Source organism: Octopus bimaculoides, chromosome 30, assembly GCF_046866305.1.
Source record: "Octopus bimaculoides isolate indiv1 chromosome 30, ASM4686630v1, whole genome shotgun sequence".
Taxonomy (NCBI): Eukaryota; Metazoa; Mollusca; class Cephalopoda; order Octopoda; family Octopodidae; genus Octopus; species Octopus bimaculoides.
This window is the reverse complement of record NC_142957.1, coordinates 1,442,042-1,458,795: the sequence shown is the minus strand read 5'-3', so window position 1 is coordinate 1,458,795 and position 16,754 is coordinate 1,442,042. Positions and strand designations below refer to the sequence as shown.

General features: G+C 37.8%; 3 protein-coding genes across 3 annotated transcripts in view; 2 read left to right on the top strand and 1 right to left on the bottom strand.

Annotated features, from left to right (window-relative positions):
- Positions 1-16,754, top strand: part of LOC128251409 (uncharacterized) — a 191,774-nt gene that overhangs the window by 147,170 nt on the left and 27,850 nt on the right. The window lies entirely within an intron of this gene.
- LOC149130114 (carboxy-terminal kinesin 2-like) lies at positions 383-5,828 on the top strand. The gene is made up of 3 exons (XM_089346380.1): positions 383-1,060; positions 1,932-2,341; positions 4,273-5,828. Exons 2-3 carry the CDS (start codon positions 2,285-2,287, stop codon positions 4,510-4,512), a joined length of 297 nt encoding a protein of 98 aa, XP_089202506.1. The 5' UTR covers positions 383-1,060; positions 1,932-2,284; the 3' UTR covers positions 4,513-5,828.
- On the bottom strand, positions 5,362-14,165 carry LOC149130113 (uncharacterized). Its single transcript, XM_089346376.1, has 4 exons — positions 13,829-14,165; positions 11,691-11,741; positions 7,325-7,396; positions 5,362-5,828 (listed from the first exon to the last, which is right to left on the bottom strand). The coding sequence occupies exons 1-4, from the start codon at positions 13,986-13,988 to the stop codon at positions 5,629-5,631; spliced, it is 483 nt and encodes a 160-aa protein (XP_089202502.1). The 5' UTR covers positions 13,989-14,165; the 3' UTR covers positions 5,362-5,628.

The window sequence follows — 16,754 nt, the reverse complement described above, 5'->3', positions numbered from 1 at the left end:
AGATATAGATTCGTATTCTTTTGACCGTTACACATTAAAAAATACAGTTTCCTTAATATACAGAAATAAATTCAACAAGTTGAAAGAAACGAGAAGTAAAAGGAATTAAATTTCTACCTTAATTTATAGAACATTTAGAAATAAAGTCATTTGGTCGTAGAGAATTACGACTTGTACTGTAAATGTCAAGCGAGCACGTGTTTTTGTCTACATCAATTCGGCATTTTCCGTAAGGGAACAGGGAAAGAAGTGTATATATGTGTGTGTGTGTGTATGTACATATATATATATATATAGTTTAACGTTTTTTTTTGTGATGGTCTGTACCCGTATATGCATGTATGTGGTACTACTAAAGCAGCGCGGACCCGAACACGCAGTCGCGCGTCCGCGCTAGCTAGTCTTGAGTGGTCCCTTTTTGGATTAAAATCATGAGGGAGTTTGAGTTCCTCCCTTCCAACACCACCTTTGTCACCCAGCCTATGGATCAAGGTGTGATCCATGTCAGAAGTCTCTCCAACACCTAGTGGATGCAATGGATTCGGACCAGAATTTTCAAGGAGTGAAAAAAACAAAGACCCTCATCACATGCTGGAAGAAGGTGTGGCCAGAGTGTATCCAGGACTACAAGAGTTCTTTCTCACCTGAAGATAATCAGAAAGAGGCTGTCAACAATGCGGTGAAACTAGTAAAGGTACTTGGTGGCAAAGGTTTTGATGACGTCACACAAGATGGGGGTCAACAACCTCTGAAACCCTGACAGACTATGGCTCAGCAAAGAGGAGGGGCAAGTGCCAGATGCAGAGGAGGGTGAGGTCCAACTTTCTATGGACAGCAAAGGAATTGTAAGGGAAGGCGGAAGCATGGGATCCCTATATCGTCTCTCTAATTTAAAAATGCCATTGATGCTGTCATGCAAACAAACCTCTCCTCACCACCATGAAGAAACAACAACAACTTCCCATTACAATGTTCCTCAAACCCACTAAGACCAGACATCCTTAAAACACCTGAAGAGCTTTAAGTCTTCTTTGCTGTGTGGTCATTACTTTCATTATTGGTGAGTAATCAGACATTTCAAGATTTCATGTTATATTTCGACATTTATAGCCATTTTCATGCCTACACAATGTAAAAGTGTCAGTGTAGTTTACAAATATGTAAGCTTCACACAAGATTCTATGATGTAAACTTTAATAAATTCAAATGTTAAGTTCGTCGTCTTTTAATCTCTGTTGTCCATGCTGGCATGGGTTGGACGGTTTGAGCAAGGGGAACTGCAACACACACCAGTCTGATTTGTGATTGTATCTACAGCTAGATGCCCTTCCTAGTGCCAACCACTTCACATTCCACAGGGTAGTTTTATGTGGCACTGCACAGGCACTTTTATGGTCATGTAATGTGTATGAAAGAAGACAGTTGCATCAAGAAATGCTGAGATCTATTTGTGAAGGGAACATGCGAAAGGGGTAGACCCAGGAAGACATGGGACAAAGTGATGAGAAAGCGTCTTCAGATGTTGGGCCTCACAGAGGAGATGATAGGGGGGGGGGACTGAGACTTCTGGCGGTTTGTTGTGCTTGAGAAGGCTCGTCAATCTAAGTAAATATGTGGTTGTCCTTGCTTCCAGGCATGTTCCCCGGATCCCTCTTCAGCTGAGCATTCCTAACCTTGTAGATTCTGGTGCCCCAGAAAAAAGCACATAGGCTGGTGTTGTGTAAAAGCACCTAGTCTCCTCTGTAAAGTGGTTGTTGGGCATCCAGCCATAAAGACCATTCCAAAGCAGCGCAGGCAGCTGGTCACCTCCTGTTAACCCCATGCCAGCATGGAAAATGGATGTGAAATGATTATGATGTAAGTGTTCTTCTCACAGGGACCCCCCCCCCCCATCCCTGATACTTCAACACTCTTTCTCTCTCTCTTTCCAGCTTCACGTCAATTATTCCCACCACAAGAAACTTCTTCTGCTACTTTCCTTCACACTCGAACCTTTCGTCTCCCCTACTCTCTACTAGAACCCTATTCAGTTGAATGCGGCCTTAATTGAATGCAAATTCCATGGCAACCTCACTTGTGCTGGTGCAATAAGAAAAACATCCAGATTTTGGCAGATGATGGATTATTCTGTCAAAACTGTCCAGACCATGTCGGTAAGGAAGACAGTTGTTAAAAGATGAGGACGATGATGATGATGATGTTGATAGTGACAGTCGACTGGTTTCAAAAGTGTTGCAAATCGATGAACTGAAACTATTCAAAACTTGGAAGCAGATTAGAGAAGATGCTTCAGCATGAAACCATTTGTTGCAAGCTGCACAATACTCTTTCAGAATTGAAGGTGAGTGGAATTTCAAGAGCAGTGTTTTGCCTTTTATTATTCTTTTTGCCGTCTGTTTTTGGATTCAGCTGATGTTTCAAAATCTGAATGTGGTTCTGTTGTCTCTCTTTTTTGTCTCTAGTTAGTTTCTGTGTATGATATTACTTTAATCATATCTTCTGAGATAAAGCTCTTGAGAACTTACCTGCTTACTAAATCACCATTCTTTAAATTTCATAATTGATAGGTGTAGACATGGCTGCACCTATTTCTGTCTCGATTCACTCATTCAGACGTTGCCCAATGTCCAAAAGCTACTGAATGCCTAAGTAATGAAAACTGCCCAAGTATTTCCGACTCTCACTAGATTTGCACCATTTAGCTTTCACTTCCTTAACTCTTCCACATTCTTCTGATATGCTTCTTTTGAATTTTCTCTTTCATTTCTGTCCTGTTAGTACTCTGTCAGATTCTAATACTCCTTCATACTTATAACTCTTTCCTTCTTTCAATGATTTTAATGTCTGGCCGTCTGGTAATTGGATGCCTTCTCTGCTGACAACCTGTCCCTTGTTTATGACTAATATTGCACTCTTATCTCTGCCAAATTCTATACCCATGCTATTATTATTATCATTATTATTATTATCATTATTATTATTATCATTAAGGTGGCCAGCTGGCTGAATCGTTAGCATGCTTAGTGGTATTTTGCCCATTGCTACGTTCTGAGTTCAAATTCCTCTGAGGTCGACGTTGCCTTTCATCCTTTCGGGGTTGATAAAATAAGTACCAGTTGAACACAGGGGTCGATGTATTCAACTCATCCCCACCTTCCCCAAACTGCCCTTGTGGCAAAAATTTGAAATAATTATCATTATTATTTAGCCTGTGATCTGGCAGAATCATTACAGCATTGTAAAAATGCCTTGTATTATTTCTTAAGACTATATCTTTTGAGTTCAAATCTTGCTCAGTCAATAAAATAAGATACCCAGCCAAGTACTGGGGGTCCCTATAATCAACTAACCTTCTCCCACCAAAATTGCTGGCCTTGTACTGAAATTAGAAACATTATTAAGGTGGCATATTTCGTTCATCTTTACATTCTGTGTTCAGATTCTGCAGAGATTGACTTTGCCTTTCGTCCTTTCGCAGCTGATAAAATAAGGACCAGTTGAACACAGGGGTGGGGGTCGATGTAATTGACTTACTTGTCCCACAAAGTTGTTGGCTTTGTGCCAAAAATAGAAACTTATTATTATTAAGGCAGCGAGCTATCAGTCGGGCAAATGCTCGGCATTCTTCCTCCTAGCTTTTTATGTTCGTAGTTCAAATCTCACAGAGGTCACCTTTCATTTCAAGAGTTTTTGTGTCATAGAACCAGAGGTAGCCACAGGTGGTTTGGTATCAAACTAATTAAATCTCTGTGTGTGTTCTTAGTGTGGGAAGTCTTTTCTATTGACCACAGTCAATGTAGAAGGATGTACACTGCAAGTTTGTAATGATATTCTGTTGCAGTGACACATGCTATAAGATCTGTAAAAGTGTAGGAGTTACTGGTTGTATGTTGTTGTTGTTACATTCCTGTATTATCTGTGTTGGCTGTTCTAACTGTTGTCCGCTGCTGTTAGGTAGAGCAGCTTAGTAATTGCTGGTTAGCTGGCAATTCAATTCTGCCAAATGTGTGAGTTAGCATTACTGACATGCCATGGAAGAAGGTCACCCTTTATTCAGAGAGATTCACTAGTACAGAGAATTAATTGACTGCTACTTATCAACCTCAGAAAGGCATAAGGCACTTTTGGTTGAGGTGATATTTGAACCCAGAACGTCAGCGAACATAACTAAATCCCACAAAGATATTTTGTTTGGTGCTCTATCGATTTTCCCATCTCTATTCTCCTCCATTCATCTCTATATTGCGTCTATATATTACTTTATTGTTTCAGACTGCATTCCCTGGCTATGATGTTTGCACCTTCGGCTATGGCCACCCTGGGCCTGGTAAAGCATATACAATGGAAGGTAGTAATGTAGAAGATGAGATGATGGCTATGATTGCAAGAGCTGCTATTCAGGTGTTGGAAACGGTTGAATTATTAGAAAGGTTAGAAGGTCAGTTTCTATTTAAAAACCTGATATATATAATAAAAAAAAGAAATCTCACATTTGATGAATCTTCTTGGTGAGTATTCAGAGTTTATAACTGATTGTGAATATTGGTATGCAGTTTTCTCTTAAAATATGTTGCCTTGTATAGTTTTAGCTGTTTCCTTAACTGAGTCAGTTGTCTAATCTGTTGTTTGTCACTTCAACGGTGATTATTTATCTTCATTTGAAATGTTTGACTTGATATCCTCAGTGGTTCTTTATTTTGATTTGCTGTCTAGATCTGATGTATCAACCATCCCACTCGAGTATCTAGTGCTATCTAGTCCCACACTAGCTACATAACTTCATCATTGTATCTCATGCCACAATATTTTGGCTGACACAAAGTTGTACCATGTTTTAAACAGCTGTAAATTGAAAACCGGGTTTTTGAATTCATTAGTACCACATAATTAGCTGTGTTGTCAGTAGTTTCTTCCTGGTCTTTTGATGTAGTTAGGCCACATAGACTATGTTCTTTTTATACTCATTTCTTTGAATCTCAGAGGAACAAATATATGTAAAGTTATCCTTGGCAGGTTAACATTTCAAATTCAGAAGGATGATGCAGGCCTGGTTGTGGTTATTCTGTCTACTTTGCATGCAATGTGTGATTTCTGATTCAGTCGTATTGCGTGGCACCATAGGCAAGTAAATGCAGGCTAAACAAGACCTTGAGAAAGGATTTGTGAGCTGGAAACTATAAAAAAATCTGTTGTACATGTCATCATTGTGACTGTCATTCAATATAGCAGGCATTCTTGCTCTCAGCTAAAAATGAAGGTAGATAACTATCAATATAGCAGAAGATATTGAAGCTGTCTATATAACAATGGGGGAGTTTAGGGAGGGGGTTAGATATACAACATCAGCAACAACAATAAATGAACATTTCAAAGTTTGTCTTTATTTTAAAAGTAAATTTTGAACAAAGGAGCCAAACCAATGAAGGGGTCACCATGTGGTTGAGATACATGCTAGAATTAGTAGCCAAATTCACACAATATCACTGTACAGAAGGCCCTATTGGACAGTGTGGTTCTGGATTTTCTTTGGAAAAAAGGCATGATGGTCCAGGCTGGAATGCATTTGATCATAAGGCCCTGCTTGGTCAAGGTTAACCTGGGGCTAAACAACATTAGTTACACAGAAGTTCACTTTGCGTCTAATGAAAGACACTCCAGCGCAGTGAAACATTCAGCTTCTTCAAGTGCTGCACTTAATGTTGCGCGTGTTCGTGTTTCTGGATCACACCTTCTGAACCATTCGTACAGCATCAGGTAGCCCTGTTTTACAGTGTCAATAGACTCATCATCCATTTTCAGTTCAGTGGTTTCAATTCCTAAATAAATAGCTGCAAAAGATACAACAATGAGAAATAAATGCAACAACATTAACAATATTAACAATAATATAAAAGATGTGTTTTGTATGTTGCTGTTTTAAATATAACAGAGAAACTATTTCAAGAGAGAGATTTTTTAAAATAGCTAAGAAACAAGAAAAATATAAGACATTGTTTTCCATTTCTAGGGATAATGACAAAAATAACAAAGTGGTTAAATTAAAGGAGATTTTTAAAGAAATTAATTGAAATTTACACTTGAGAATCTTTATGGTAAACCAATGGCAGATGTTTTTGTGAAGGCAAAAGTGTATGAGAACCTAAAGAATCAAGATAGGGCACCAACAGGCAAACCATTTGATCCATCCATTTCCTCTGCTCAATATTCCTGGCAGGGTTGTGGGGATAGAGTTCCCTGGCACTTCTTCCATAGGGTCCTGTCAGATGTAACCATCATTACATATTTTGGTTGGATTCCCAAGCATGAATAACTGAGGCTGTGGATATCATCCAACTATTTAATACTTGGTCTACCCCTGGGCCCCCTACTGCATTTGTTTGGCTGGAAGAACCTGTCTTGTAATTCATTCCTGCGACATTCTGATCACATGTCCAAGGTACCCGAGATGTGAAGAAGTGGCTCAACCTGGGGAGACTCCCAGATCTCTGAACTATACATCCTATTGAGTAACATTACTCCAGGGACCCTTCAGAGAAATCCCATATAACTGTCTTAATCTAGCAGATTTCAGACCTGGTATTCAAAAGGTCATCAAAGTAATATCTCTCTGTACAATCAATCACCTTGCAATCAATTACCTTGCAGATTATTAATGACAGACCAAGAGTCGATAATTCTAAGTCAAATTCAATCCTTTCTGAGTCTACTCCAGATTCAATCAATTCTCTCGAACCCATTCAGTTATTCTTATGTCTATCGCAATGAGAGAGACCAGCCCTGGTCTGGCTTCACTTGTGAATGTTCATTTTCTGGTAAATTTCCTTAAAGTAATTCTCTCCTTTTGGATGTGGGGAATACGATATGGTTTCGCTGTGTCACTCTTATTAAGTCTGTTTTTACTGAAGCATTTACACACATGTGTCATGTGGTAAAGTCATTCTAATATGGCAATATAAATAGCAATTATCACTTTCCAACACAATAACCCAACCCCTAATGGCTTCAAGAAGACCCTAACTCAAGGTCTTTTGTTGGAGTAAAAACGAACCGAAAATGTCATTATCTCAGTTGTTTACCCTTAACATATTTTTCTTCTTTCTTCCAGTATTAAATGCTACTTGTACTTTGTTGTGTATCCATTATTGCCAACCTCAGTGGATACTTCATGAAATAACGGTAATATTTTTAATAGAATTATTTTACAGTGAACCTTTCCACTGGAAATTAGGAGTGTAACCCGTTCTCATTCATCCTGACAAACGAAATAGCTCAGGAGAATGTAGACTCTATAGAAATCAATTAGATAGGGTAACTTTATACTCACCCACTTGCCACCAATCACTTCCTAACCTCTTGGCCACTCTCAGAAGATCCTTCTCCTTCAGCTCTGAACTCCCTGAAATAAATATTTCCAAATTTTATAATTTATAGTAAATTTCTTTATCTTTATTCTTGAGGCATTCTTATCATCAATGGTCAACTACTGACCACTATGATTTTGGTCAACCTTTTTAATATTTCAACAGTGGTCCCATGTAATAGCTCAATATTTTGGTCCGCAACAAAATAGATTAAACTTCTTAATCTTTGTCTCTCTATTAAGACATCGCACATAATCTAACGATGTTGCATTTATCACACTTTCTATGGTACACCATCACATCTTGGGACACTCTTTTCTCTTGTCGTCTTCCCTCAGCTATATACTTGCTGAAATCACCAAGCTGAAATATATGATTGCAGGTTTCCTTGGTAATTTCAAACTGTCCATGAGTGGGAATGTTTGATTTCGCTTTGTGTCAGTGTCGGACTCCTGTGTGTACCCATCTCTTTCCGTCTTTATTGCATTTTAGCTTTCCACTCTTAGTATCTGCAAAATGTTTCCGAGTAGCCTCATATGGGTTCTTAGCAAGCTGCTGTCTAAACCGTTTACTATCCTTTCCTGTTCCAACATGTCTCATATTTCTTTGAATAAGTTAAAGAGGAACCTTTACTTTTGTTGAGGGTATGACAATCTTTCTAGAATATGTGCCACAATAAAATGCATCATAGAAAGTGTACAAGTATTATACTCAGTTGTGTTATAAATATTACTTACTACTTAGAAAGTTGTGATACCAAGGTGAACTGGATGATTGATGCAAGGTAAAAGGAGTCCATTTATCAAAGGAAGCTAAAGGAAAACCGACCGACCAGTTCCGAACAATTCCATCCATGAATGAAGATGGCAAGATTTACATGGGTGTACTTGCTAAGAGATCAGCTACATCTCCGAAATAATGGTTATGGGACTGAAAGTATCCAGAAGACAGGAATCCCTGAATGTGTGGAACTTGCATTTTCAACCTGGGATGTGATACAAGGTACAAAGAAAAATAAAAGGGATTTGAATGTTGTATGGCTTGATCTCTTTATAAAGAGGTTGATGTTAAGCAGGGCATACCACCATAGAAAGGTCATATCATTGCATTGTATCTTGAAGAGAGAAACAAGGCTTGTCTCAGCAGCAAACCAAACTCTTCTGCTCGGATAAAGACAATGTTTAGTGGATGTAATGATAGATTTACTATCTGTGAAAACAGACAGGGTGTTCACGCTTGGAAGATATTTCATAGTAATTCTGCCACATTATGAAAAGCGTCTGCCTAAGCAACCCCAATGATAGCAACAATAAACAGGGAAAATCATAATTTCCTCACTTGTTTACACTTAAACTACATCACTAGTTTCCTGGCTAAATGATAAAATTAACTCTCTTGTGTCTTTTAATTAATCCATTATTACAAACAGTGCTTACCTCGATGGATATTCCATGACCTTTCAGTAATATCCATATCTTTAATGCAGCTAATCTTTCAATTTGAGAGTAGGAATGGGACCTGTTTTCGGTTACTCTTTCAGGCACAATATGCCCAGGGGAAGTAAACTTTATAGAAATCAAGTGGCAACTGTTCTTTTATACTCACCACCTTGCTGGTTTGTAGCCTCTAATAACTGTGAATCTGATTGTACTCCCTTGTCCTCAAACTTTGGAGACACAGAAATAGATATTTCCAGGTTTTACATTTAATAGGATTTCTTTATTATAAATAATCTATATTCTTTTATTGTCAGACATTTCTATCTTCAATGGTCAACTGGTGACACTATGGGTTTGGTCAAGATTTTTTATACTCTCTACAGTGACCCCATGTGATAACTGAGTTATTTAAGTCCACAACCAAATTGATTGACTGTCCTAAATCTCCTCTATCTCTTAAAACCACATACATAATCTAACAATGTTATCGTTATTTCATTTAATTATCACTTGATAAAACTCTTTGCCCTTAGTTCTCCCTTTCTTTTCTTCTATCTGTGTCCAATGTATGACATGTCATTGTTGCCTCATCTCTAGATTTTACTAACCAGCATTCATCTTATCTTCTGCTTAATTGTAATGCCAGGGAAGTTGGTCATCAAAGATCCAGTAACAGACACATGACAGACAACTTCCAGTAGGATAAACACACAACTTCTCTCTTTCTTGAACGCTTCTGCTGGTAATCATTAATTTTAACTACTTACATCACAGTTTAACAGGATATGATGTGAAATATTTGAAAACTCACTAAAAAAAAATGAAGTTCTGTTTTTTAAAGGTGAGCAATGAATTGTTTTACACAGGTGGAACAGAAAGTGGTATCAGGTGTTCTAAAAGACATCACCTCATTAACAACTTATAAGGAAACTGTCCATCCATATATTATTGCAGGGAAAATATCTGAAATGATACAGCTGAACTGGTTTTCAAGAAAATAGGATGTCTATGTTGACCCTATTTTATACAGTAGTGAAAGTTTTCCCACTCATTTGATGTTTCCTCTATCAATGTGGTGGACCTCCATGGCTTGAAAACCCAGTTACAAGTAAATTTAAGAACACAAAAGTTACACCATTAATTGACAGAAACTGTCTTTCAGATGCCATTTTTAATTTAAGAACAACATTACAAGGAGCATGTAACCCTACTTACATCCCACATCATCAACACTACTATACCATTTGTCACTTATGCTAATTAAGATTAACTAATTAAAAAATGTCATTATCATGCTTTATGAAATATATTTAATTATTGTCGCATATATAAACAAATATATTTCACAACAAATTGTTTGATATGGAATGAAACGAGAACAATAACATCTGAACATTACTGGACAATGGAAGTTATTAATCCCAAATTGTAGGGATATGGTCCTATACCCAAGAAAACAATAGAAATCCATAGAGGGTAGCACAAGGTAAAATCTTAGATGAGGGCAGAAGATGTTGTTATGACAAAATAAGGTTACATTTCAGAGATGAAAGCTTTGAGTACTGGTGTGGACATAATCAACTTACCCACTTCCCCAAACTGGCTGGCATTCAGCTAACATTTCAAATCAAGTTTCTTATACATATTAAAGCGGTGAACTGGCAGAATCGTTAACACATTGGACAAAATGCTTAGCAGCATTTCTTGCGGTTTAATGTTCTGAGTTCAAATTCTGCCTCAGTTGATTTTGCTTTCATCCTTTTAAGGGTGGAGAAAATAAGCACCAGTTGAACACTGGGGTGATTTAATTGAAATACCCCCTACCTTGAGCTCTCTGACCTTGTGTCAAAACTTTAAAATCAATATTCTTATACCGAGTTTGTAATTGATTTTTTTGGTTATTTTATGACTCCAGTATATATTCAACTCAGAGATTACCTTGGTATTTATCCCAACGAGAAGCAACGTGTTACGACAAATATCTCACTAGGCAACAACAACAACAACAACAACTTATCGGAAAACAGTGCCCAGGACTTAGGAGAGAAAGAAATAAAAACTTTCTCATCAACTCACCTGTTTACACATCATCAACAACATATTTTCCTTCCCGGTTCCAAAAGACAATATCAACTCTGTTGTGTCTTCTAATAAATTCATTTAACCAAACATGTTAACCTTGATTTTATAAAACTTCAGTAATATCTTTAATAGAATTACTTTACAGCTAAACTTTCAAAAAAACGCAATTTTTCATTATCGGGAGACATTCCTATCGGCAATGGTCAATTGGTAACCATTATGATTTTGGTCAACATTCTTCTACTTTCTGTTCACCTGTTTATCCCTAAACAACAACATATCTTAGTTCTTGGTTCCAAGCAGACAGTATTAACTCTACTGTGTTTTCTAATTTATCCATTTTTCCAACCATGGCAACAAAGATTTTATGAAATTTCAGCAATATATTTCATCGACTCATTTTACAGCTAACATTTCAAATGGAAATTAGAGATAGGCCCTGTTCTCAGTCCTTCTGACAAACAAAACAGCTCAGGGAATGGAAGATTTAGAGGAATCAGTTAGGTACATTGATTTCTATACATTTTTCCATCGCTTGTGTGTTATAGAAACAAATTGGGCAGAGCAAGTGGAGGCACAAGGCTTAGGGTATTTGACTCATGATTATAAGATTGTGGTTTCGATTCCTTCACCAGGCAATATGTTGCATTCTTGAACAAAACACTTCAGTCCACTCAGCTGGCAAAAATAAGTAATTTTACAGACCAGTGTCTTGTCCAGGGAAGAATATATACGCCAGAGAAACCGGGAAACCAACCCTATGCTTCTTCTGGGCTAACATAATTAGGTACAGTTATTTTATACTCACCAACTGGTTCTGCCACCATTTGTACTTCCATCTTTGACGAATTTGGACCAACTGAAAAAGACATTTCAAAGTGTTTTTAGTAAAATTTCTTTATCCTTCTTAATAATTCATATTTTATTATTGTGAGACAATCGTGTCATCACTGGTGACAATATGCTTTTGGAGAGCATTTGTATAATTTCTACAGTATTACAATGTAATGATTCAAAATTGAGGTCCACAACAGAATAAACTAAACTTACCAAACCTTCTCTGTCTCTTAAGGTATTCAACAATTCATATAATTCTGAAATTATCTCATTTTATTATCACCTGATAACAGTTTTTCTCTTAGTTTTGTTTTGCTTTTCTTATATTTATGCCAGATCTACGAAAACTTTGTCATTTCACCTGTAGACATCTCTAATCAACATTCGTCTCATCTTCTGCTTAATTCCAATGCCAACCAAGTTGCGCGTTGAAGATCCAGCCCCAAACACAACACGCTACTTCAAGACGGACGGATATATATATATATATATATATATATATATATATATATATATACACACACCTGCTCTCATTGTTATTGGTTACTGCTAGTAATCTTTAATTTTAATTACCTTTTAATTTTAATGTACGAACAGCCATGCTACATGGCAGTGAAACATGGGCTGTGACTGCTGAGGACATGCGTAAGCTCGCAAGGAATGAAGCCAGTATGCTCCGTTGGATGTGTAATGTAAATGTGAATACCCGTCAGAGTGTAAGTATCTTGAGAGAAAAGCTGAACATTAGAAGCATCAGTTGTGGTGTGCAAGAGAGACGATTGCGCTGGTTTGGACATGTGGTGAGAATGAATGAGGATAGCTGCGTGAAAAAGTGCCACACCCTGACAGTTGAGGGAACCCGTGGAAGAGGTAGGCCCAGGAAGACCTGGGCTGAGGTGGTGAGGCAAGACCTTCGAACATTGGGCCTCACCGAGGCGATGACTACTGACCGAGACCTTTGGAAATGTGCTGTGCGTGAGAAGACCCGGCAAGCCAAGTAAGATCGTTGCCAGTGCCCCTGGACTGGCTCTTGTGCGGGTGGCACATAAGATGTACCATCGTGAGCGTGACCGTTGCCAGTACCGCCTGACTGGCCTGTAGGGTTTTCGAGCGAGATCGTTGCCAGTGCCCCTGGACTGGCTCTTGTGCGGGTGGCACATAAAAGACACCATTTCGAGCGTGGCCGTTTTCGTGCGGGTGACACGTAAAAGCACCCACTACACTCTGAGTGGTTGGCGTTAGGAAGGGCATCTAGCTGTAGAAACTCTGCCAAATTAGATTGTAGCCTGGTGTTGCCATCCGGTTTCACCAGTCCTCAGTCAAATCGTCCAACCCATGCTAGCATGGAAAGCGGACGTTAAATGATGATGATGATGATGATGATGATCACAGTTCTCCAGAATGCAATCAGATGTGGGGAAATACCTGAAGATATTTCAATGTCATTCATCCTCCTTAATAAAGCAGGTCGAACAGAAAGTGATGCCTGGTGTCCTAAATTAACACACTATATTCACAGAAAACCTCATTAACGACATAAAACTTATCATCCACACATTATTGCTTTGAAGATATTTGAAACGGTTCTGAAGAACTGATACTCAAGAATACTAATCTATACATCAATCAACGTCTCCCCACCCTTTTGATGTCCCCTCTCTGATGTTGGTCCCTAAACCTTCAGTTGAGATTTTCTTATTGAATCTCCTATTTTATAAAGGCTCACTCTGATATTCATGTAAACGCAGGTGTTTTTAATTATCAGTTTCCGAAGACATTGATAAATCATTAATCGCTCTAATCACTCACAAAATATCGGTATTTACTGATAGAACCTTGGTGATTTATTGATATTTAGTCACCATTTATAGTTCAGTATTCTTTATAATTCTTATGTTGCAGAAAGTAACCATCTTCAAGTGTGACAAGTCTTCTAATTGGACAAAGACAATGTTTAGTGGGAGTAGTGAGAGGTATGATATCAAAGAGAAAAGACACCTCTGACGTCTTTTATCAAAGGCAGAACTGGATCTACACAACAACATGAAATACAATATTCCAAACCATAAAGTCCATGAGACAAACAGACAGATCATACAGTATTCTTACCCAAACTAGTTTTGCTCGTTATATTCCGTCCACACTTGAGGCATCGTTTAGGTGTCTTTTGGGGACAGCATTTCTTACACAGCAAAAGATGTTTACATGGAAAGAACGTCTCTGTGGCATCTTCATTTTCACAAAACACACACCTGAGGAACAAAAACATAAACACATCCCATCAATAACATTCGTTTATAACAAATATTACATTGTGTGTATATTTACAGTAGAGAATATTATGTGACACCACAATCAAACAATTACATATGGGCGAATTTGTGTGTATATAAATGCAGACACACACACACACACACACACATATATATATATATGGACACAAATATTAATAAGTATATGTCATGACATTGATACATCACAAAAACTGATTTACGCCAAGTGAACAACATATATTCCAGAAATATATATATATATATTTTTGTGTGTGTGTGTGTATACATACATACATAAATACATATGACACTTTATTGTATCTAATGTGTTTAATAAGTGGTCTATACTTTGACTTTGAATTTTATGGATGGACAGACAGGACACAATTGCTACAGCTTCATGTATGGCTGATCTATGTAACAAAACAGGTCATTGTTCTAAATTAGAAAAATGACTTTAGATTTATATACGATATGTGTGTACATAACCAGGGAACTATTTTCAACAGAGATGAGTTGAATGCAGTAAATGTGATGTTCCCATCTGCCATCCCTGTACCACAGACTTCAGAATGGTGATCAGGCCATTACAAGGTGCAGTGTTATTCTATGACTGAAGCACTGTGAGAAAGAGTTCAACTACCAGGTTGGTCCTTTCAGTGCCTGATCCATGCCTCTTACTCTACCATTGCTATCGAATAGATGGCAAGATACATTTTGTTTTACACAAAATCATCAAATTACTACGGGGTTGGTGTGAAGATCTATGTTCGATCAAGCTTTTTAGGAATTCCTTGCGAAGATTTGAACCATCACAAGATGTATTTGTTTGCAACGTATAAACACATTAATACTTCTACTTAGAGTTGTTACCCATCCTTCAAACTACAATTAAAACAAACACTTTTTTCACACCCTTCAAAGTACATCTATGGAAACAGTCTACAATCTTTTCATACATATGACTTCTATTACCCAGGGATTGACTGCAATACCTTTCACTGACGACAAAATGCTAATGAGTTTTTGTTTTTATTTTGTGTTGGATTCAAACTGGTCCCAAGTAGTCATCTCTCCCACAAGATTTGCTACTTTCCACTGCCACTCACTACCAAGATACATGTAACTCACTCTAATCATTCACTAATCTTGCCAATATATTTTTAATGAAGAGAAGGGAAAGCTGCCATCACCTCCAAACTGCTTGGTTTTTACTGGAACTATGCTGACCAGAACTCCGTTTGTACTGAGTTGCAGTGTTCTGACTGACCTCACGTTTAAAATTCTGCAGATGACTTTCAGGAAATATTTAATCCAAAATCTAATGTGAGCCATATGCAAAACATCAGGGTGCCACGTAAATATGTTAAAGTACTCCAAAGTGAAATATGACAGACCGTAGCAGTCCACTTTGTGAGGAAAGATCAACAAACTGCTGAATGGGAAAACAGATTACATAGAAGAAAGAATTTTAAAACATACAACAGAGCATCCAACCACATGAAAAAGGTGATTAAAATGGCTGCACTTAATTCGGACCTACACATAGGGGCGAACTGGAAGTACGTATATTCAAAGCCGGAGACTTCAATCTCTTCAAAATCAATCCCCAAGTCAGATTGTGAAGAGCCAACTGTTTAATGCAATGCTGGCATTTTTACAGTTGAAAACCTAAATGTGCGATTTTCACTGCTATGGAGGCTAAATTCCATCACGTCTGTTGAATTTACTCCTACAACAACTCTTTTTGTGCAATTATGTTTCCTCTTGTTTTGATGGTATTTTCTATCTCAAATGAGGCATCCTCTTTTTACTACACTAGGTTTCTTTGCCTGTTTCAATTCAGCTTTACTAACTGTTACCCTGGAACAGAGGAACGTTGCTACTTTAATTCCCCGGTTTAAAAAGGGTGACAACTCATCAAATGCTAATTACCATCCAGTCAGTCTCACCATAAACTGCTAATTACCATCCAGTCAGTCTCACCATCAACTGCTAATTACCATCCAGTCAGTCTCACCATCAACTGCTAATTACCATCCAGTCAGTCTCACCATCAACTGCTAATTACCATCCAGACAGTCTCACCATAAACTGCTAATTACCACCCAGTCAGTCTCACCATAAACTGCTAATTACCATCCAGTCAGTCTCACCATCAACTGCTAATTACCATCCAGTCAGTCCTTAGTCAGAGAGAAATTCCTGGAACATTTGAAACTCTCATAACCCTCATAATTTGGATTTACCTTTAAATCTAGTTACTTTGGGCAACTCATGGAACCCTTTGAAAACATCCCCTAAATCAAAAATAGTGTTTCATGGGCAGATGTTATCTATCCCTACTTCAAAGTTTTAATTCTATACCACACAAACGAAATACGGTGAAGCTGTCTGCATGAGTTCTAATTTTATAACTGTGTTAATTCCTTCATTCGCAAGTGAGAAGTTATTACAGAACTAAGGTAACATTCTGTACCCTATTCAATTACATCTAAGGATCTGCAGGGAACTATTCTTGGTACCCTGTTGCTTCTTATTTATATCAAACTACATTGAAAAACCCACCGAATCTGCTACACCCGATGCAATTTTATAGGTGTATCTGAAGGAAACATTGAACAACCAGTTTCTGACAAATTGTCCGCTTCAAATGTGTTCCTCCAAAACATGTGCTCAGCCTCAACCTCAGACCTGTTAACCTTCTTCTGAGGCATTGCATATTGCTTAGTCTCTGTTACGACTACGAGTGAAAATCAAAT

Excerpts from the sequence above, each read along its gene's own strand:
- LOC149130113 (XM_089346376.1), bottom strand. The coding sequence starts at position 13,988 with ATGTTTTTGTTCCTCAGGTGTGTGTTTTGTGAAAATGAAGATGCCACA. Across the intron at positions 11,742-13,828 it reads AACGAGCAAAACTAGTTTGG|TTGGTCCAAATTCGTCAAAG; the intron begins GTAAGAATACTG and ends TGTCTTTTTCAG. Across the intron at positions 5,829-7,324 it reads AAGTGATTGGTGGCAAGTGG|CTATTTATTTAGGAATTGAA; the intron begins GTGAGTATAAAG and ends TATCTTTTGCAG.
- LOC149130114 (XM_089346380.1), top strand. The coding sequence starts at position 2,285 with ATGCTTCAGCATGAAACCATTTGTTGCAAGCTGCACAATACTCTTTCA. Across the intron at positions 2,342-4,272 it reads ATACTCTTTCAGAATTGAAG|ACTGCATTCCCTGGCTATGA; the intron begins GTGAGTGGAATT and ends TTATTGTTTCAG.